At 39.7% G+C, this 22,910-nt stretch overlaps 1 protein-coding gene across 5 annotated transcripts in view; it reads right to left on the bottom strand.

The window, feature by feature from the left end:
- The window catches only part of Ankrd42 (ankyrin repeat domain 42), a 46,333-nt gene that overhangs the window by 13,702 nt on the left and 9,721 nt on the right, over positions 1-22,910 (bottom strand). For 4 of the 5 annotated variants that reach the window (XM_028873462.2, XM_028873463.2, XM_028873459.2 and 1 more), the window contains exons 4-8: positions 19,944-20,063; positions 18,251-18,386; positions 9,835-10,035; positions 6,678-6,803; positions 4,632-4,737 (exon numbers count right to left, since the gene is read on the bottom strand). In XM_028873462.2, the coding sequence (XP_028729295.1) occupies positions 4,632-4,737; positions 6,678-6,803; positions 9,835-10,035; positions 18,251-18,386; positions 19,944-20,063 (689 nt within the window). The remainder of the gene's footprint in view (positions 1-4,631; positions 4,738-6,677; positions 6,804-9,834; positions 10,036-18,250; positions 18,387-19,943; positions 20,064-22,910) is intronic. The other variant, XM_028873461.2, reaches the window with a different exon arrangement.

Here is a 22,910-nt window from a genome sequence, read left to right as displayed (position 1 = left end):
TGAGCAACCACCAACACATGCTCTCACTACCATGCCTCGGCTGCCAAGCCTTCCTAAGTGTGATGAGCTGAGATTCTCTGAAACTCTGAGCCCAAATAAGAGTTTCTCCTCTCAAAAAACCTCTAGGTATTTTGGTTACAACAATGTAAAAACAAACAAACAAAAACTAATACATCCATATTTTTAACACACATTTATACATATTACATTCTTATTTTTTATCAGGTACAGCAAGTAAATTATTAAAGAACTATCAATATGGCTGACTTTGCAGCTGGGTGGTAGAGCACTTGCCTAACATGTACAAGTACCTAGGTAATAAATTTATAGAGAGAGTTGTGTGGCTGACAAAAGAAAAGGGCAAGTATGGTAGACTGGAGATAGCCAGAACATTCCTGTATCTCTACAAGATTAAAAAAGAACACTAGGTGTGTGGCTGCAGGTGTGTACAACCATAATGACCAGGTCAAACTGAGACATACTGTACTTTCAATTATGAAAGAAGCAAAGAACTGTAGCACTGACTGCTAGGCAGCACAGTGGGGACAAGGACAAAATTCCCCTTGACGCTTTAAGAACAGGAGAGAAGAGAACCTGGGCAAGCTCCGCAGGTGCACAGTCTGCGCAGAATGAGTTTAAGACAGCATCTAGATCCATATAGTACAGGCAGGCCCAGGAGAGGGCCCTGCACTTGCTAGTTTGCTCAGTGTGCTCTGAGCAATCATCCTGAGAGAGATGCCACCACCAAACCTAAGGCTTGAGCCAGGCAGTGGTGGCACACACCTTTGATTTCAGCACTTGGGAGGCAGAGGCAGGATCTCTGAGTTCAAGGCCAGCCTGGTCTACAGAGCAAGTTCCAGGACAGCCAGGACTACACGGAGAAACCCTGTCTAGAAAATGAACAAACAAAACCTAAGGCTTGAGGAACTAGATGCCATGCACCTTGATCCCTTGAAGTGCCAAGAGCCTCTCTTTACTAGCTCTGTAAGCGCTTACTGCAGGAGACAATGTGGGCCCAAGAAACTGGCTGCAACATGGACACACATGTATTGACATAGCCCTCCAAGGCTGGGAAATGCATGCAGAGGGAAACGGCACTTCCTTTTGGAAACGGTGGCCTGAAACTAGCAGTTGGTAGCTATAAGCAGAGGCTGGAGCATAGACTAGCACTGTCAGAACAGACAGGATTACTCAGTGCCCGTACATCATACCCTTGGTGCAGACTGTGTGGGTCTGATCACCTTCTCCACTCTCAGCGCCCCGAGAGACAAATGGTTGGAAACACTGCCGTAGCTTTGATATTCCCCATGCCCGAGCATGCACTGGTGGTGCGCTGCTCCTGTACTTGCTCAAGTGCTAGGTTAACTAGAGATCACAGGCATGAACTGAGCCAATGGTAGTCACTGTCTTAGCCCTTGCCCTGCTTAGTAAGGCTCAGAAGGGCTCAGCCTCCATACATTTCTTTTAGGTTCAACCTGTTTGGAATAGAGAGAAAAACAACTTGCCACCCACAGTTCATGTTAGAAGCAGCAGCTTGGGGGAGAAACACCAACTATCTCCCACCTGCTTACAAGAAGGAACTAATGATGGCTACTTGAGTTTGTTTTGGTTTTGTCTTCCTTTTTGTTTAGAGACAGGTGTTGTGGAGTATTATTTTAAAATGTGTTACATTCGTTTATGCTGTGGAATATTGGTTTAATGATGCAAAGATGTGATATATTCTTTTTTTGTAAGATTTATTTATTTATTATGTATACAGTATTCTGCCTGCATGTGTCCCTGGAGGCCAGAAGAGGGCACCAGATCTCATTACAAGTGGTTGTGAGCCACCATGTGGTTGCTGGGAATTGAACTCAGGACCTCTGGAAGAGCAGTCAGTGCTCTTAACCACTGAGCCATCTCTCCAGCCCAAAGATATGATATATTCTTTTATGTTTCGTTTGTTTAACTCTGTAAAGCTGTGTTACTTTGCCTGTCTAAAACATCTAATAAAGAGCTGAATGTCCAATAGCTAGGTTGGAGAAAGGGATTGGCGGGGCTGCCAGGCAGAGAGAATAAATAGGAGGAGAAATCTAGGCTTGAGAGAAGAGCTAGGAACAAGAAAAGGAGGAGAGGAGGATGCCAGGGGCCAGTCTCTCAGCCACACAACCAGCCATGGAGTAAGAATGGAAGAAAGACATAGAATAAAGAACGGTTAAAAAGCTCAGGGGCAAGCCGGGCTGTGGTGGCACACGCCTTTAATCCCAGCACTCGGGAGGCAGAGCCAGGCGGATCTCTGTGAGTTCGAGGCCAGCCTGGGCTACCAAGTGAGTTCCAGGAAAGGCGCAAAGCTACACAGAGAAACCGTCTTGAAAAATCAAAAAAAAAAAAAAGCTCAGGGGCAAAACATAGAAGCATAGAAGAGAAATGGGTTAATTTAAGTTAGAAATGCTGACTAGAAACAAACAAAGCTAAGGCCGGGCATTCATAAGTAAAAATAAGTCTCTGTGTATTTATTTGGAAGCTGAGTGGCAGGGCTCCAAAAAAAAAAACAAACAAAAAAAAAAAAAAAAAAAAAAAACCACAATCACAGACAGGGTCTCACTGTGTAGCCCTGGCTGGTCTGGAACTCATTATATAGAACAGGCTGGCCTTGAACTCTACAGATATTTCCCATTCCTGCCTTCAGAATAGTAGGTATGTACCACCATGCCCATCTCAGTTTTTTTAACTGCTTCATTTTCTTTTCCTTGTTATTTCCCATACCTTAATTACACATACCTCTCCTCTCTTGCCAATCTTCATGCTACTTTTCCCTTACTCATATTCCCCACTTTATTAATATTTTACCTGAATTAAATTTTAATATCCTAATTTACTCTATAAATTACCTTATTTGTCCTTTTTTATTCTTCTTGGGGATATATTTCTTATTTCCTTTTTTATATTTTACCATATTTAAATATTAGGTTAGGTATATGGTGGCACATGCCTACAATCTCAGCACTTAGGAAATGAATGCAGGAAGAAGACTGCAAATTGGAGGCCAGTTTGGGCTCTATGGCAATTTAAAGCCAGCCTGGACTATGGAGAAAGACCGTTTCAAACAAGCAAATAAAGTTGGTTTTGACAAAGTCACAAAGGCAATGACGAAAGTATAATATTTTCAACAAATAGTACTATAATTGATATCCACATGCCAAAAAATGAACTTAAATACATACCTAGTATATAAAAAAAAAAAAACCAACTCATCGTGAATCATAGACATCACAGCCTAAAACTATACAACTTCTAAAAGAAAACATAGGATACAAGGTCACAAAAATTTTCAAGATCTAACACCAAAAGCACAATCCAAAAGAGGAAAACTTTGTGGAGACTTATCACTTCCAAAGATATTTTTAAAGGTATGAAAAATATCCCACAAGTGAGAGAAAAATCTTACAAAGGATATTTTCTGAGAAAGAACTAGTATCTAGAATATGTAAAGAACCTTTTAAACTCAACAAAAAGAAAACAATCTAAACAGATATAGTGTGGCACAAACCTCTAATCCCAGCACCAGGGAGGCTGAGACAGGAGTATAAGTTGAAGGGCAGCCTGAGCTACATATGAAGTTAAGTGAGTGACTGGGACCAACCAAATATCAGATCAAGCCTCATGAGCCATTGTAGCCCACACTCATGGTATAAATTCAAGTAGTTCTGAACAACAAAAATGAAAAATGTTATAATTCTCCAAGTATCAATATAAATGCTGCTTCTTCAAAAATGTTCTTGACAATGATCTAAATTCTATCCTGCTGTAATTTCTTTTATATCTTTTACTATCATCTGTACCATTTCCAAACTCACACCATTGACAGTTTTCCTCACTTATACATACCATGTAATATAGGTGGGACGACAATTATAATGACTAAGAACGTTTGCTTGTATATTTGGTTTTCTTTGAAGTATAAACCTCTAGGGCTTCCATGACTATAAGCTCCTGGACAGCAGGCACTGTGCATTCCTGTATTTACAGTCTGACTTCTGGCCACAGTGCCTGGACCACAGTGACTAGACAGGATGCTGAATTAACAACAAACAAATGAGAACACAGATATGCACTAACTATCCCTTGAGGGCCTGACCTGAATGAGCTCACAGAGTTTCATGATAGAGGCTATATTTATTTCCCATGTAAATTTCTAAATATGACTTAAACCCCTTATAATTGTTCTCTATTATCGCTGTTATTATTGCTTTTTACCAGTGTTTCTCAACAAGGTATCAAGGATATTTGAATGCAAGAATGCATTGTGCACACTAATTAGATCACTGCAGAATGCTTAGGATTCCTGGACCTGACCTCCTATGTGGTAGATGTTCACTGTTATGACCTTCACTCTCATTTCTATATGTCCCTTCCCCAGAGGAAAGAGAACTGATACAACTATCCAGCTGAGAATAATTGCTTTAAAGAGGAGAGCTAACAAGAAATAAACACCAATCAACTTAAAAACTGTGATTCCAATAGCATCTTATTGAGTCCCCCAAACCTGTGTTAACTTATCAGAAATTTCTAAGTACAAGAAAGTAAACTTTAAAAGTAGAAGCACAACTTTAAAAGTAGAAGCAAGGAGCACAGTAGACAGGAGTTTATACCTCTTAGCCACATCGCTGGGTTTCTCTCCTGCTTTGTTGATAATATTACTGTTGGCTCCCATTTCAATTAACCACTGCAAACACTCTATGTGGCCTTGTCCAGCAGCTATTTAAAAAGAAAAAATAAGGAAACACATGTAGAGAAAGAAGTTATTGCAAACAGTTTTCTGAAATTTTGACCTTGTAGTAACTAACAAAAGTAGGTTGTGCAAATGTTTTCTTTTTCACTTATGCATTTATTAGGCATTTAATAAAATATCTACTGTGTTCAGGTCCTATCCAAATAATTTTAGATACAGATATAAAACTTGGAGCTCAAAGTTCAAACAAGCAAATCATAGATTTGCAACTAGAATCCAGTCTTTCTAACCCTTACCCAAGTGCTATGTCATACTGCATAGCTTCTAAGCAGTCTTCTGCCATACACCAATCAAAGTACATTCCAATCACAAGAATCTCAGAGACAGCAAAAATTGTATTCTATGCCTACTTATTGCATATGAAAATCACACATGAAAGAAATCTTTTCTCAAAAATTTTACATATTTTTATTGACTTTGTGTCTGTATCTGCACACATTGTACATGAACAGTTTGAAAGTGGAGGTCAGAGGATAACTTTCAGGTGCATCTACCATGTAGATTCCTGGGATCGAACTCACATCATTAGGTTTGGCAGCAAGCACCTTTACCCACTGAACCTTATCACTGATATCCCCACCACCACCAAATCTTACTCTAGGTAGGCAGGTAGATAAGTAGGTAGGGCAGGTAGGTAGGTAGATAGATAGGTAGGGTAGGTAGGTAGGTAGGTAGACAGGATTTCAGTAATCATTAAATGTGGTGAGAGATAGGCACTGCTAAGTGCTATAAACATATGATAGTGTTACTAAGTCCCCATAAACATAGCATCACTTTGATCACTAGCACCTGGTTCTGTTCCTCAATTCCTACTCCCTTTCCTCATCTCTCTCTCTCCTATCCAGAGCCAGCTGATAAAAAATACTACAGGACTGGCCAAAGCTCTATAAGTAAACACCCATTAGACAAAAACAGTAACATTCTATTCTAAAATATAATCAAAAAATCGTATTTGAGATCATGAATAAAGGTGGGGTTTAAAATAATTAGTTTAGCCCAACATTTCCATTCTATCACAGGAAAGAGGAAGGGTAAATAATTCATCTAAAATGGAATATAAGTAAAAGATTCTGAACTAGAGAAATGACTCAGCCACTAAGAGCATTTGTTCTTACAGGAGGACCTGAGTGCAGTTCCCAGCACCCACATGGCAGCTCACAACTGTCTGTAACTCCAGTACCAGGGGATCTGATGCCCTCTTCTAGTTTGTTCAGGTACCAGGCATGCACATGGTGCATATCCATACATGCAGGCAAACACTCATATACATAACATAAAATAAATACTTTTTAAAGAAAAAAAAAAAAGAGCAGGGCATGGTGGCACATGTCTTTAATCCCAGCTCCCAAGACAGAAACAGAGTCAGACAGATCTCTGAGTTTGAGGCCAGCCTATTTTACAAACATAGACAGGGATATACAGCAAGACCCTGTTCCCAAAAGAATAAAAGAGGAAAAATAACATAAATCTTCCAAGTAGTGGTGGCACACGCCTTTAATCCCAACACTCAGGAGGCAGAGGCAGGTGAACCTCTGTGAGATCGAGGCCAGCCCGATCTAAAGAGCTGGTTCCAGGACAGCCAGACCTACAACTGGCTGAGAAAGAAACCTATCTCAAAAAACCAAATAAATGAATAGATAATATAAATCTTTTAATAAATATTGTTGTAAGAAGTTTCCTTAGGAGTGCATTTCACATGTGACTATAAGAACAATGTCACTGAGAAACGTGACTGGCATTACCAGCAAAGGTATACATATCTGGCATCATAAAAGGCCCTTGAATTAAAAATCAGGGACTGTATATTTCATATAACATTCACTAATATCCACTAGGGTAGATTTTCTGATCAATAACTACTTTAAAAGCTGAATAACTCATGAGAAATTGTATGAAGCAAGCTCACCTTTATGCATAGGAGTCGAACCATTATCATCACGTTCATTCAAATTGATTATTCCATCTCCGATCAAGTTCTTAAGCATTTCTAAGTCACCCTTAAAGGCAGCCACATGACCTGGAAAAGCTAAATCTGAATAGAAAGTCAGCATTTTATTAAACACGAGCATTTGTTCTTCTCCCTACCTCAAGCTGTCATACAATTCAGGTTTCAACATTATCCTAAGTATGAAGCTACTCAGGTGAGTTCAACTGACATACTGACAAATAAAAAGACTTACAACATACAATAGTACTAATTGTGCAACACTACCTAAAACAAAAAAAAATACAAACTATAACTTAATAAAATTTAAAATTGTTTCTCTTTGAAAACAAAAAGACTGTGAATGGGAGAAAATATTTGTGAATCACATCTGACAGATTATGTCCAGAATATGCAAAAAAATCTCTCAAGCATTCAATAATTAGAATAGGCTTATCTTTACAATGTCAAAAACCAAAAAGACATTTCATTACAGAAGTGATATGAATGGCCAATCCAGGCAAAGATGCTCAAGGGAACATCACACACCTATTAAAATGACTATAACAGAACCGACTAGCTATGACCTGTGTTGACAAGGGTATAGAGCACTTTGGAAAACAGTGTGGAAAGCAGCTCCTTAAAAATATCTAAAGTTAGATATATATCCATCATATGTTTCACTCCTAAGTACTTACCAAAGAGGGATAGAAATAGATATCTATGTCAGTGGTTCTCAACCTGTGGGTCCTGATGCCTTTGAGGGTTGAAGGGCCCTTTCATAAGGGTCACATATCAGATATCCGGTATATCTGATATTTACATTATGATTCATAACAGTATCAAAATTGTAGTTATGAAGTAGCAATGAAAATAATTTTATGGTTGGGGGTCACCACAACATGAGGAACCATATTAAAGGATTGCAGCATTAGGAAGGTTGAGAATGCCTGGTCTATAGCTACTCTATTGATGAATGCCAAACTGAAAGCAATCCAAATGTTCAATTGATCATGGAATACAACAGAGCACTAAAAAGGAATAAACTAACATATGTGGATTCTCAAAATGACTCTCTACACAAAACTCTGAAAAAGGCAAGCGAATCTGTATTAACAAAAAGCAGATCAGTGACTACACAGGGACAGCATAAAGGGAGCGGTAAGCTGAAGGAGTCTGAGCAAACCCAGGAGTGATGGGAATGTCTGCATCTTGACTGTTAGGATGATGAGTGCTCACATAAACCAAAGATCATAAAATCATGTACCTGAATGAACTTTAAGTAAATTAAAAACTGATGTTTAAGGATATCATAATCAAAGTAAAAGAACAATTCACTTGTAAGGAAAAATTATATCTGATAAAAATCAATAAATAATTCATACCAAGAATATAGAGAACTCAAATTACTTAGAAAAATAATGTGGGTTGGGGATTTAGCTCAGTAGTGGAGCACTTGCCTAGCAAGCGCAAGGCCCTGGGTTCGGTCCTCAGCTCCGGAAAAAATAAATAAATAAATAAATAAATAAATAAATAAATAAATAAATAAATAAAATGCAACTTTTAAAGAGGGAAAATATAGGTATATAACACATATGTATATATTTGTAGGAACATAAAGTGCATAGCACCATGTCCCCACAAAAGCAGAACTGTTAATTATGAGTTTTCACAGAATGGTCAAAACTTTAAGAAGCTTCATCCAATGATCCCAGAATGAAATACAATCTTCACATTCAGTGTGGGCTATGTGAAATAATGAAAAGGAAATGATTCTCCAAAGAAACTCTGACCATGTATGCAGGGAAGCATGTACAAAAATATTCATTACACATTAAGTTTTAGCAAGAAACCATAAGCAACTTAAAGGCCAAGTGGAGAAAAGACAAGTATTATGTTGCAATAGTTTAGTTTCTTACTGTAATAAACGTACAATATAGTATTATATATTTTGTGAATGTATTACATATAGATAGAATTATAACTAAGATATAAAACCATAGATGGACCAATAAATCCCAAATAACATTTTACCCTTGTCCTGGCAATTATTTATGTCAACTTGACACAAGCTAAAGTCATTTGAGAGAGGGAACCTCAATTGAGAAAATCTTCCATAAGATCAGGCTGTAAGCTAGCTTGTAGAGCATTTTCTACAATTAGTGATTGATGAGGGAGAGTCCAGCCCATTGTCGGTGGGACCATCCATAGGCTGCTGGTCCTGGGTTCTATAAGCCTAAGCACTACTCCTCCACAGCCTCAGCGTTAGCTCCTGACTTCAGGTTCCTACCCTACTTGAGTTCCTGTGCTGACTTTGGAAGTGTAAGCCAAAGTTGCTTTTGATCATGGTGTTTGATCACAGCAATAGTAACACTAAGACACCCCCTTGAGGAAAAAGAGAATGGCATTAGGGAGAGCTAACTGCTTCAACTCTGCAATATTTTATTCATAAGTTCAATGTCACTGTCTTAGTAAGGGTCACTATTGCTGTGATAAAACACCATGACCAAAGCAACTTGGAGGGCAAAGGGTTTATTTGGCTTACACTTCCATATTGTTATTCATCATTGAAATAAGTCAGAACAGAAACTCAAACAGGGCAGGGACCTGGAGTCAGGAGCTGATGGCAGAAGCCATGGAGTGGTGCTGCTTACTGGCTTGTTCCCCATGGCTTGCTCAGCCTGCTTTCTTCTAGAACCCACAACCAGCAGCTAATAGGCTGGGCCCTCCCACATCAATCACTAATTAAAAGAAAATGCCTTACAGGCTTGCCTAGAGTCAGATTTTATGGAGTCATTTTCTCAATTTAGGCTCCCTCCTCACTAATGACTCTAGCTTGTATCAAGCTGACATAAAAACTAGCCAGCAGGGATTGGGGATTTAGCTCAGTGGTAGAGCACTTGCCTAGCAAGCACAAGGCCCTGGGGGGAAAAAAAAAACTAGCCAGCTGTCACAAACAGTGTTCTTTATGCTACTATCCACATGATTTGTCTAAAATGCTTCATAATAAAGAATCTGGATGAATATGGATAGTAATATATAGATTTTAATGTAACATCTGCCATTACAAATTCTTTGTCTTTGGGTTCCACTTTAATATAATCATTCCCTGCTAAAATATGTGGAATTAATTACTTACTGTCCTGATCATCTGGATTGCTTCCTTCATACTCAGCCCCCTGTATAAACTGTAAAATGTTGTGTTTCAAGAAGCGCTGGGCCAGGTCCAGTACATTCTCTCCATTATCATTGAAGGCTTTTAAAGCTTGTGCCCCACTGTTCATTCTACTCAGTAGGAATTTAAAACAATGAAGGTGGCCCTCCATGGCTGCTAAGTGAACTGCAGAGAAGACAAAAAGAATGGAGTCAATCCTAAAACTGACACTACCATACCTCCAAAAGCTGGATGGAGTGGCACCTGGTTATAACTCCTAATGGGAGAGGCAAAAGGACTCTTAATTTCCAGGCCATCTCGGGCTCCTTAGTGAGTTCCAGACCAGCTTGTGACTACACAGAGAGACACTATCTAAAAAAATTCTTTGAAAATAGCTTTAGTCAAGAGAAGTTTGGCATACCTTTAATCCCAGCAATTGAGAGGCAGAAACAGGTGAATCTTTCTGTGAGTTGGAGGCAGCCTGGTTTACATAGTGATTCCAGGACAGCCAGAGCTGCATGATACATAGACCCTGTCTCAAAAAGACCAAAAAAAAAAAAAAAAAAAAAAAGAGAGAGAGAGAAAGAAAAGGAAAGGAAAGAAAGAAAAAAACTGTACAATGGAAAAAAGAAAGCATCTTCAACAAACAGTGCTGGTATAACTGGATGTCAACATGTAGGAGACTGCAAATAGATCCATATCTGTCACCATGCACAAAACTTAAGTCCAAGTGAATCAAAGACCTCAACATAAATCCAGTTACTCTGAACCTGATAGAAGAGAAAGTAGGAAGTAGTCTTGAACACACTGGCACTAGTGATCACTTCCTAAATATAACACCAGTAGCACAGACACTGAGATAAACAATTAAATGGGACCTCTTGAAACTGAGAAGCTTTTGTAGAACACAGGATATGGTCAACAAGGCAAAACAACAGCCTACAGAATGGGAAAAGATCTTCATCAACCCCACATCTGACAGAGGGCTGATATCCAGAATATATAAAGAACTCGAGAAATTAGATATCAAAATGCCCAATCCAATTGAGAAATGGCTATAGAGCTAAACAGAGAACTCTCAACAGAGGAAGCTCAAATGATTGAAAGACATTTAAGGAATTGCTCAACATCCCTATTCATCAGGGAAATGTGAATCAAAACGACTCTGAGATACCACCTTACACCCGTCAGAATGGCTAAGATCAAAAACACTGAAGACAGCTTATGCTGGAGAGGATGTGGAGCAAGGGGAACACTCCTACACTGTTGGTGTGAATGTAAACTTGTACAGCTACTTTGGAAATCAATACGGCGCTTTCTTAGAAAATTGAGAATCAATAACCCCCAAGACACAGCTATACCACTCTTGGGGATACACCCAAGAAATGTTCAATCATACCACAAAGGTACATGCTCAGCTATGTTCATAGCAGCATTATTTGTAATAGCCAGAACCTGGAAACAACCTAAATGCCCTTCAACTGAAGAATGGATAAATAAAATGTGGTACATATAAACAATGGAGTACTACTCAGCAGAGAAAAACAATGACATCATGAGGTTTGCAGGCAAATGGATGGATCTAGAAAAAAAAATCATCCTGAGTGAGGTAACCCAGACTCAGAAAGACAAACATGGTATGTACTCATAGGTAGATACTACATGTAAAGCAAAGGATGACTAGACTGCTACCCATAACTCCAGGGAGGCTGCCTAGTAAAGAGGACTCTAAGAAAGACACAGGGATCGCCCAATGACAGAGAAATGGATGAGATCTACATGAGCAAAATGGACGGGGGGGGGGGGGGGTAGTGAAGGGCAAAGATGGGGGAAAGAGAGCTTAGGGGAGCGGGAGATCCCAGCTGGATCAAGAACAGAGAGGGAGAACAAGGAAAGAGATACCATGATAAATGAAGACCCCATGGGAATAGGAAGAAGCAAAGTGCTAGAGAGGTCCCCAGAAATCCACAAAGATACCTCCACAATAGACTATTGGCAATGGTCAAGAGAAAGCCTGAACTGACCTACTTGGTGATCGGATGGCCAAACACCCTAATTGTCGTGATAGAACTCTCATCCAGTGACTGATGGAAGCAGATGCAGAGATCCATGGCCAGGCCTCAGGTGGAGCTCCAGGAGTCCAACCGGTGAGAGAGAGGAGGGATTGTATAAGCGAGAGATATTGAGACCATGATTGTAAAAAGCACGGGGACAAATAGCCAAACTAGTGGAAACACATGATCTATGAACCAAAAGCTGAGGAGCTCCCAAGGAACTGGATCAGGCCCTCTGGGTGAGTGAAACAGTTGATTAGCTTGAACTATTTAGGAGGCGCCCAGGCAACAGGACCGGGACCTGTCCTTAGTGCATGAGCTAACTTTTTGGAACCTAGGGACACTTTTTGGAACCTCTGCTGGAACACTTTGCTCAGCTTAGGTGAAGGGAGGAGGGGACTGAGCTGAATCCCCAGGGGAGTCCTTGCCTTGGAGGAGGTGGGAATGGGGAGTGGATGGGGGGGGTAGAAAGAGGGAGGACAGGGGAATCCGTGGCTGATATGTAAAATTAAATTAATAATTTATATAAATTTATAAAAAAATAAAAAAAGAAAACACAAGCTAAAAAAAAGAAGTGAAAGAAAAAAGCTTTAAAGAGCAAAGATGAATATTTTTACCATTCTGTATTTGTCACCTTCTCATAATTCATTTTTCTTTATAATTGCTACAAAAACTTAAGTTAAAACTCTACACTAGCCAGTCACGGAGGCACAGGCCTGCAATCCCAGCATCGGAGAGGTGAAGGCAAGAGTACAAGTTGAAGCCAGCCTGGCTTTGAGACAGTAAGACCCTGTCTCAAAAAGAAAAAGGCTGCATACTAAGTACACATTAGCAAATCCACTGTTTCCACACTAAATCCTTGAAAATAAAACAACACAAGTCATTTCTAAAAGCTATAAGGACCAAAACAAACAAAAAAGAATGGCATGAACAGACAAGAAAATTCAAAGAATCCTTAAAAATATTAGATCAGATTGAGGGGCAGTCATAACCAAACCTTTTGGGGAGAGAAGAAAAAAAAATCAGTTATAAAGCAATGACTCCAGAGACCAAGAAAAAGTGCAATATTTGGGCAAACTGCAACTAAAAGAAAGCAAGGTAGTGTTCAAGTGGCCACCGTATCACAAAGAGAAGTCCAGATGTATCCAGAGGCTAGTTTGCAGGCTCATACCATGCCATCCTGGGTCATCCTGCAGCCCTATCAAAAGGTTCCCTCCTGAAAATGACCCTGCTAACCACTTACTCATCACATATGTTTTCAAATCTTACAATTTCTAACTTAATATATCAGAAATAAGTTCTTCCCTCATGTTTTACTGACATTGTCTTCTACATCTTTTTTTAATGATTTATTTTTATTTTATGTGCATTGGTGTTTTGCATGCATGTATGTCTTTGTAAGAGTGTCGGATCCTCTGGAGATGAAGTTACAGGCTGTTGTGTGCTATGGGATGTCTTTCTGTATGCTATGAATATGTGTTGCTATGACTGGTTAATAAATAAAGCTGTTTTGGCCTATGGCAAGGCAGCTTATAGGCAGGCAGGAAATCCAAGACAGAGACAAGAAAAGAAGAGGGAAAGGAGAGAGATGCCAGCTGCCACCAGAAGAAGCAAGGCATGAAAGAACTGGTAAAGCCATGGAACACATAGCAAAACATAGATTAACAGCGATGGGTTAATTTAAGAGGAAAAGAGCTTGCTAGCAAGAGGCCTGCTGTAGACCATGCAGTTATTAAGCAATATAAGCCTCTGTATGTTTATTTGGGACCTACAGCTACAAGACATGGGTAGGAGAGATTTGTCCCTACTGCGGGGCCAGGTAGGACAGGAGAAACTTCCGGCTACAGTTGTGAGCTGCCATGTGGGCACTGGAAATTGAACCCGGGTCCTCTGGAATAACAGCCAGTGGTCTTAGCTGCTGAATTATATCTCCAGCCTTGTCTTCTGCATCTTAACCAACAGAAAACTCTCTCCTTCCTAAGTTGTCCTGGCTTTATTATTGTTGTCACTCCCCACATCTACTACATCAGAAACTCCTAGTGTCTCCCTCAGAATATGTACAGAACCCAATTTCTTCCCACTTTCCTTCCCTTTTCCATCCCACACCACCAGACATGGTCAAACCCAAACAGTAGTTTAAATTGTTGCACTGGACTTCTGTTTTCCTCTCCCCAAGCATTGGAGATTAAACCCAGGGCCTTGAACATGCTATGCAAATGCCCAACCACTGGGCTACATCTCCTTTTTTCTTCAATTTTATTTTGAGACGGTGTCTTGCTAAATTACTCAGTCTGGCCTCAAATTTGCAATCCTCATGCTTCAAACTATGGGATAGCTGAGATTATAAGAGTCTGCCACCATATCTGGGTTCTCTGTTTCTTCCCTTGCCATGCCCATACCCTCACTACAGTAGATTACAAATAGCCAAAATGATCCTCTAAGGCAGTGGTTCTCAACCTTCCTAATGCTGCAACCCTTTAATACTGCTCCTCATGTTGTGGTGACCCCCAATCATAAAATTATTTCATTGTTACCTCATAAATGTACTTTTGCTACTGTTCTGAATCATGATGTAAATATTTTTGGAGAAAGAAGTTTGTCAAAGGGGTTGCCATCCACAGGTTCAGAACCACTGCCTAAGACATAAATTTGCTCAGGTCACCCCATGCTCAAACCCTTTCAGTTACTCTTGGTACCTCTGCAACCTCATCTGTTCCTCAGGTCTTTCTTTTGTTCTGGTCACATGGATTGGCTGTTATGCAAACCACCAGGCCTCCGGAGGGGAGCAACACAGACCTCATCACCTCTCCCTGTAACATTCTTCCTCGGACTAGCCAAAAGCTCAACTCCTTTGGTCTCCACCAACTGTTACTGCCTCAGTGAAGGCTTTCCTAACTACAACACTCCTTTAAATTTTATTCCTCTAATAGTTGCCACTCCTGAGCTATATTTTCCCCAACAAGTATCCCTATATAATGGTGTATGTTTGGATCATTCATTTTGATGATTACCTATCCTTCCCCTCACTACTTACTACATGAAAGCAATGACTTTGTACTTTCTGCTGAGTTATCTCTGGGACATAGATACATGGGCGGTACACTCATGATATGGTATGTGTCTCTCTGAGCATATCTCTTTCTCTCAACTTTCATGCTTAAATCAATACTAAAAGATTTTTTATTAAACCCCAAATTGGTTTCATAAAAAAAGTCTTTGAGAGTATATCTAGTCCTGCAGGCATTCTTATCCTCTATATTATTGTATTATAACAAGAATACATTTTTAAAAACAAGTTTGATCTTTTTAATGACCAAAGAGCAAAGGACCAATAAAAATGATCAGACATACTTGAAATGAAACTGACTCCTACCTTGTATTGCACATAGAAAAGTAAACATAAAGGTAAAATAATGAAACTTCTCAAACATAAAGAATGTCTCTATGATATAGAATAGGGTGAGCATTTTTTAATCAAATATAAAAAGTACTAACCACAAAGAGAAGATATTATTAAACTGGTCTACACTGAAAGTAAACTTCTGTTCATTAAAGGATGTCTCAAAAGAGTAAAACAGCAGTCCATGGAAAGGCAAAGGTTTGTGAAATGTGTGAAGCTGATAAAAGGCTTCCATCTAGACTCTGTGAAGAACCCTTACAACTCAGGGAAAAAAAGAAGAATCAGGACATCAGAAGGATGTCTGAACTGCTACTTCACAACAGAAAATAACTAGTAGTCATTAAATATAGAAAGATATAAAATGATGTGCACTGTCAGCAGTCATGAGAAAAATACAATTTAAAACCAGCAAGAGAGCCAATAATCCTAAAATTAAAACAATTGGTTAATGGCCAGTATTAATAAGGTGAGCTACTAAAATGTTTTCTTCTATATTCTCATATTACCTTCTTTATTAATTTTAATTATCATTAAAATAATGGATTTCACTATGACATTTTTATATGAGTATTATCATAAACTGCTGATATTCACTCTTCCATTTCCCCTTCTGATTGCCCCAACCCCCAAAATAGTTGTCCTTCTGCCTTTATTTCATGGCTTTATTTATATAATTATAATGCCTTACTTATATTTATTTAAAATTATATTTATATATTTTTAAAAAATTATTTGTGGCTGTTCGAAACCTGGAGCTTATGCAGGGACGCTTGGCTCAGTCTGGGAGGAAGGGACTGGACCTGCCTGGACTGAGTCTACCAGGTTGATCGCAGTCCTCGGGGAAGGCTTTGCCCTGGAGGAGGTGGGAATGGGGGGTAGGCTGGGGTAAGGGGAGGGGGTGGGAGGGGGGAGAACAGGGGAACCCGTGGCTGATATGTAGAGCTGAATAGTATTGTAAAATAAAATAAAAGGAAAAAAATTATTTGTATATGTCATGTCTCTGTGTAGAAATGTCCAGCTGGAGTTACAGGCAGCTGTGAGCTGCCCAACATGGGTGCTGGGACCTAAACTCAGGTCCTCCACAAGAGTAATAAGTGCTCTTAACTGCTGAGTCATCTCTCCAGCCCCTCTATGTATATTATATTGTTTTACATATTTAATTCTATGTACACTTAAATCTAAATTTAATTCTGCATATGAGAGAAATTCCCTATGGAGCCCAGGCTAGCCTTGACCTCATTTTTCAGCCCATGATGGTTTCAAATTCTTGATCCTCCTTTACTTTTCAAGTGCTAGGATTGGAGGCACACACCATCACACCCAGGTGCAAAGGAAATATACCTGTTATAGGTATAATTGGTATACCTACTTTGGAAAAGAAATACAAGCTAGGCACTCAGAATACTAATATATTATTTTATCCCAGACAGTTCAAAACTAGGGGAGCCGACTTATAAGCCAGAAGTTAGGGATTAATTGTGGAAGGTCCAAGTTAACTGGAAAGGGGATGGAAGAAAAGCTTGTGAGTGCAAGTAATAGATATTAGTTGATCTTAATGGTTACAGAGATGCATTCATTTGTGAAAATTCAATGGCAAATACACAGAATTGGGTGCTTTTCTATATGCACATTATACTTGAAATTTGGGGGGAGTAGTAGAATGTATCTCAATGGTAGAGATTACATGTTAGGTTCTGATCCAGAGCAACACACACACACACACACACACACACACACACACACACACACACACACACAAAGAGAGAGGAGAGAGAGAGAGAGAGAGAGAGAGAGAGATTTAATTGAACAAAAGAGTAAGTTTAAAAATGATGAGAGCAAAGTAAGATCACTTTCACATATTAAAGAAAAATGTATTCATAGCAACCAAGCCTTCACAAAAAGAATGCTAAAAGTATTCTTCATAAAGAAAGCCTGGTATAGTAGTATAGTGTAAAGGTCAGAAGGCAGACAAGACAGGGAAAGAGTAAACAGCATCCAGCATACCAAGGCAAACAATCACGGACCCACTGGAATCCAAAGATGGTCTAAACACAAACAATCATGGATCCACAGGGATCCAGAGATGGTCTAAACAGCAAAGCAACTGGATCAGACTTGCTCATATTATCTGTCTAGATTTACTCTTCATATGAATGCTTACGATTCCTTTAAGGTATAATTCAAGGATTTCTTTTTAAAATCATGTGTGTATGTGTGGATAAGTGTACAGGTAAGTGCTGATGACCTCACAGAGTCCAGAAGAGGGTATCAGATTGCCTGGAGATGGAGGTACAGGCAGCTGTGAACCACCTGATGTAGATGCTGGGAATTAAACTAAGATCCTCTGGAAGAGCAGTGAGTTATTTTAACTGCTGAGCCATCTCTCCAGCCCTCAAGAATCATTTTTACTGCTATCTCTGTGCTCTGTCTTCTGAATTTCAGTACCACTTCATGAAGAAGACAGGGTGTTTAGAATCTATGTATAACTAGCTAGTTTGCTTTAAGTTAAACTTAAACTGCAATTAACAAAGCAGCTCATACATATGTGTGTCCTCTTACTACCTAAATAGTAAAAAGTTGTCGGAGTGGCAGAGAGGTAGGAAGTTTAAAAAAAAAAAAGCACTAACCCTGGGGGATATAGCCCAGTGACCAGGCATCTGCTGAACTTGTTAAGGCCCTCACAGCTGGATCCCACATGAATACTGAGGAAGCAGGGGAGGGAGAGGCAAAAGAGAAAGAAGAGCCAGTTTCTCTACTGCTGGGACAGCTCTAGAAAAGAAATCACGAAGGGTATATAACACAGATGTGATGTTCATATCAGCTGATCTACTATTTTAGCGTCATGAGGAAATTACAGAATGATGGGACAGTTTAAATTTCTTAAATATGATCAAGCATTTCAATATTTTATCACTGAAGAACAAAAATGTTTGCTTTAGTTCAATACCTGGAAGGTTTCCATTGTAGTCCACATCTTCTATGCCACACCCCCACTTGACAAGAAGCTGCAAACAGCCCAGGCGCCCATGAAACGCTGCATAATGCACAGGTCTCCACTCTCTTTTGTCAGTCACGCTGGGATCCTGGAGGCAAAATTCACAAGGGCTCAGTTTCTTGCCATTTTGTAAGAAAAGCAGGAAATCTAGAAGCCTGATTCTGCAACTGAAAATTAGAAGCTATTCTTAAAATTATACAGCAAACATTTAATATAATAAAAACTTGACTGTACCCACTGACCTGAACACATAAGCAATGAAGTTTTCAGTGAACTGTTATAAAACAGCCTTCTAAAAAGAAAACTACTAGTCACATAAAACAATGTTTTCAAAGAAACTAAAAGTAATTGTTTCACAGTCCTACTCTATAAAATAAAAAGGATGGGATTGGTAATGATGCCTTATCTTTGACAACATAAAGAATTAACCAAAAGAAAAAATGTTTAATGTTTTTACTTCCTAGAAAAGACTCTTACTATAGTGTCTTCCATATTGGCAGTGTGTTTCTTCCCTCACCTCTCTTTCTGGTGGGGGAGCTGGCCTCAGGCTTGCACTCCTCTTGTCTCAACCTCCCAAATGCTGAGATTACAGGCATAAGCCATCATACTCAGTAGATGCTCTGTTCTTTAAAAAAGTTAGACAACCACTGAATACTATCAAAAATAAATACTAGGGAACCAGAGAGGTGGCTCAGCAGTTAAACATGGAGAGGACCTGTGTTTGGTTCTGAGCAACCGCATCAGTAGGCTAACATTATCCTCTAACTATTCCAGTGAGAATCTGAGGTCTCTGGCCTCTGCAGGCACCTGTACTCATATACACATACCCACAAGCACATACACATAGTTTAAAAAATTTGGGGAGGGGCTTCTTTGAGACAGGGTTTCTCCATGTAGTTTTGGTGCCTGTCCTAGATCTCACTCTGTAGACCAGGCTGGCCTCAAAATCATAGAGAACTGCCTGGCTCTGCCTCCCAAGTGCTGGGATTAAAGGTGTGTGGTGGTGGTGGTGGTGGTGGTGCCGCCGCCGCCGCCGCCGCCGCCGCCGCCGCTGCCACCGCCGCCGCCGCCGCCGCCAGCACTCGGGAGGCAGAGCCAGGCAGATCTCTGTGAGTTCGAGGCCAGCCTGGGCTACCAAGTGAGCTCCAGGAAAGGTGCAAAGCTACACAGAGAAACCCTGTCTCGAAAAACAAAAACAAAAACAAAAACAAAAAAAAATCTTTAAAAAAATAATAAACGTTAGAATAAATAAATTAAAACCTGGAGAAATAAATCACTTCCTAAACTGGTGGCTGAAATAAAGAAGATTTTTAAAGCATTTTGTAGATACACACAAATTCACAAAGACATAATTACCTGATGAAGATTTGTTTAAAAGCTTCAGAATCTTCCCAGTTAAGCTCTGAACCAGCAGCCAAACACAAAACTCTGAAATATTTTGTATTACTGTTCATTTGGGTGAGAGGCAGGGGAATATTTGTCTCAATTACTGCATCCATGTTTAAAGATGGGAAAACTAAAGGGAAAAAATTACTTCCTCCAAGTCATAGGAAGGATTTTAAAGTCAGGACGAGAAAACCAGACTACCAAATCCTAGACCATCTACATGATCACACCCCACCACTAATTAAGAGGAGTCCCTCACCACTCCACTTCGCAGCATAACTTGTAAAGTAAACGAGTGTCCGTGAGTGGCAGCGAGGTGTATAGGGGTACATCCACGATCATCTTGAGCTGCCAGGTTGGCTCCATTGATTATAAGAGCCTACAAACAGAGAAATGGGAATAGGCGTGCATCAGTGTAGTTGTTAAACTGTGAGTTCTGATACAGAGTAAAGGTACGCAATTAATTTATCTATAACAAAACTACTATATATGACCTACAGGCAAAATATGATACATTCCTTAGGTAACCCTAAAAAGGGGTTGAGGTCTTCTTTAACACTGCCTGCAGGACCTTAATTGGCTAGCTCTAGGTTCCCGGTCAATCTTCTAAGATGGTTTCATCCAAATGTGCAACTGAGGCAATTTCCATACAGGTCATGGACTATATATTTCTTCCTATATAACAGACAAAGAATTATTTCACAAATCTATCAGTCCCAATCAAAACCCAGTGATGTGTTTTCTGGATATCAACAAACAGATTTTAAAGTTTATAAGGAGGCAAAAGACCCAGAATAACCAAGACAATATTAAAAAAGAACAAAGTTGGAGGACCGACATTACCCAACTTCAAGACTCTCTCCAGAAATCAAGACAAACTGATATTAACCAAAGAACAAACAGATATTCTTGCAAGGAAATGAAGGAAACTAAAGAGAGCACAGAGAAATAGATCTACATAAACAGTCAACTAAACTCTGGCAAAGGAGAAAAAATAGTAAATACAATGAAGAAAAGGTTGTCTTTTCAATATACAGGTGCTAAAACAATTGAGTATTCACATGCAAAAATACTAAACTAAGCATGGATCTTACAAACATTGAAAAAAATTAATTTGGCCAGGTATGGCGGCACATACCTTTTTTTTTTTTTTAGATTTATTTATTTATTATGTATACAGTGTTCTGCCTGCATGTATGGCTGCAGGCCAGAAGAGGGCACCAGATCTCATTACAGATGGTTGTGAGCCACCATGTGGTTGCTGAGAATTGAACTCAGGACCTTTGGAAGAGCATCTGAGCCATCTCTCCAGCCCGGCACATACCTTTAATCTTAGCACTCGGGAGGCAGAAGCAGGAGGATCTTTGTGAGTTTGGTGCAAGCCTGGTCTACACAGTGAGTTCCAGGACAGTCAGGGCTATGTAGAGAGACCTTGTCTCAAACAGAGAAACAGAGAGAGAAAGAAGGAGGAGGAGGAGGAGGAGGAGGAGGAGGAGGAGGAGGAGGAGGAGGGATGAGGGAGGAGGAGGAGGAAAGGGGAGGGGGAGAGAGAAAGAGAAAGAAGGAAGGAAGGAAGGAAGGAAGGAAGGAAGGAAGGAAGGAAGGAAGGAAGAAAGAAAGAAAGAAAGAAAGAAAGAAAGAAAGAAAGAAAGAAAGAAAGAAAGAAAGAAAGAAAGAAAGAAAGAAAGAAAGAAAGAAAGAAAGAAAGAAAGAAAGAAATTAACTTAAAATAGATCACACATAGAAAACACAAAACTACAACACCCCTAGAGGAAAAATCTAGATAACTGGGGGCTGGGCTACAGTTTTTTAGATACAATACCAAATGTACAATCCATGAAAGAAAGAACTAATAAACTAGGCTTCATCAAAATTAAACTCTAAACACTACTCTAAAAAGAGACTGGAAAGAGAATAAAAAAGATAGTTCACATACAGAGAAAATATTTGTTAAAGACGTATTCGGGGGCAGGAGAGATGGCTCAGCAGTTAAGAGCACTGACTGCTCTTCAAGATGTCCTGAGTTCAATTCCCAGCAACCACATGGTGGCTCAGACTCCTGTAATGAGATCTGGTGCCTTCTTCTGGCCTGCAAGGACATATGCAGGCAGAATACTGTATACATAATAAATAAATAAATCTTAAAGACATATTTGATAAAGGACTATTATCCAAGATACAAAACAAATTCTTAAACAATAAGAAAAAAGTTCAATTTTAACATTGTTCAGAGCTGTAGATGTAGCTCAGTGGTAAATTCTTTAACTTGCAGTAGACCCTGAGATCACTCTCCTATAATACCAAAAAAAGTTCAAAGCAGACACTGAACAAAGATGATAACCATATGAAAAGCTACTCCACATCAAAGGTCACCAGAGAAATGCAAATATAAACAACAATAAAATGCCACTATCTACTTATTAGAATGGCCCAACTCCAGAACCCTGACAACACAAAAGCTGGCAAGGCTGAGGAACCAGAGGCTGAGTACTCTGGAAGACAGTGGGGTGTATCTCTTAGGAAGCTAAGCATAACCTTAGCTTAGCATAACCATAACCCAACAATCACACACTCCTTGATATTTAGGTAAATACCTAATAATAAAATAGAAAACTTAGGCTCAATGACAATTTTTTTTTTTTTTTTTTTTTGGTTTTTCAAGACAGGGTTTCTCTGTGTAGCTTTGCACCTTTCCTGGAACTTGCTTTGTAGACCAGGCTGGCCTCGAAGTCACAGAGATCCGCCTGCCTCTACCTCCCAAGTGCTGGGATTAAAGGCATGCGCCACCAATGCCCGGCTCAATGAAAATCTTAAAGTGAATATTTATAAACTTTATTCATATTGTCAGGTTTGGAAACAACAAAAATATCATTGAGTTGGTGAACACTAACAAACATTCAGACAATGAAATACCCAGCACTAAAGGAAATTAGTGATCCAGAATTAACTTGACCAGGATTCTTGGGAGCTGGAAGAGATCAGGGAGCCTTGGGTGGGGTGGGGGTTGAGGGCTGTCTCTGACTCTTTTGCCTACTTATGAGGCCCTTTTCCTCCTACTATGTTGCCTTGTCCAGCCTTGATGTGCCTCGTCTTGTAGCTTGTTATGCCATGTTTGGCTGATATCCCTGGGAGGCCAGCTCTTGTCTGAAGGGAGGTGGCAGGAGGGCTGGATAAGAGGGGAGGTAGGATAGAGACTAGGGCAGGGGAGGGAAGGGAAACTGCAGTC

The sequence above is a fragment of the Peromyscus leucopus genome, chromosome 1 (assembly GCF_004664715.2).
Source record: "Peromyscus leucopus breed LL Stock chromosome 1, UCI_PerLeu_2.1, whole genome shotgun sequence".
NCBI classification, from domain to species: domain Eukaryota; kingdom Metazoa; phylum Chordata; class Mammalia; order Rodentia; family Cricetidae; genus Peromyscus; species Peromyscus leucopus.
Note: the sequence above shows the minus strand (reverse complement) of the source record. Positions and strands in the feature narration are given on the sequence as shown.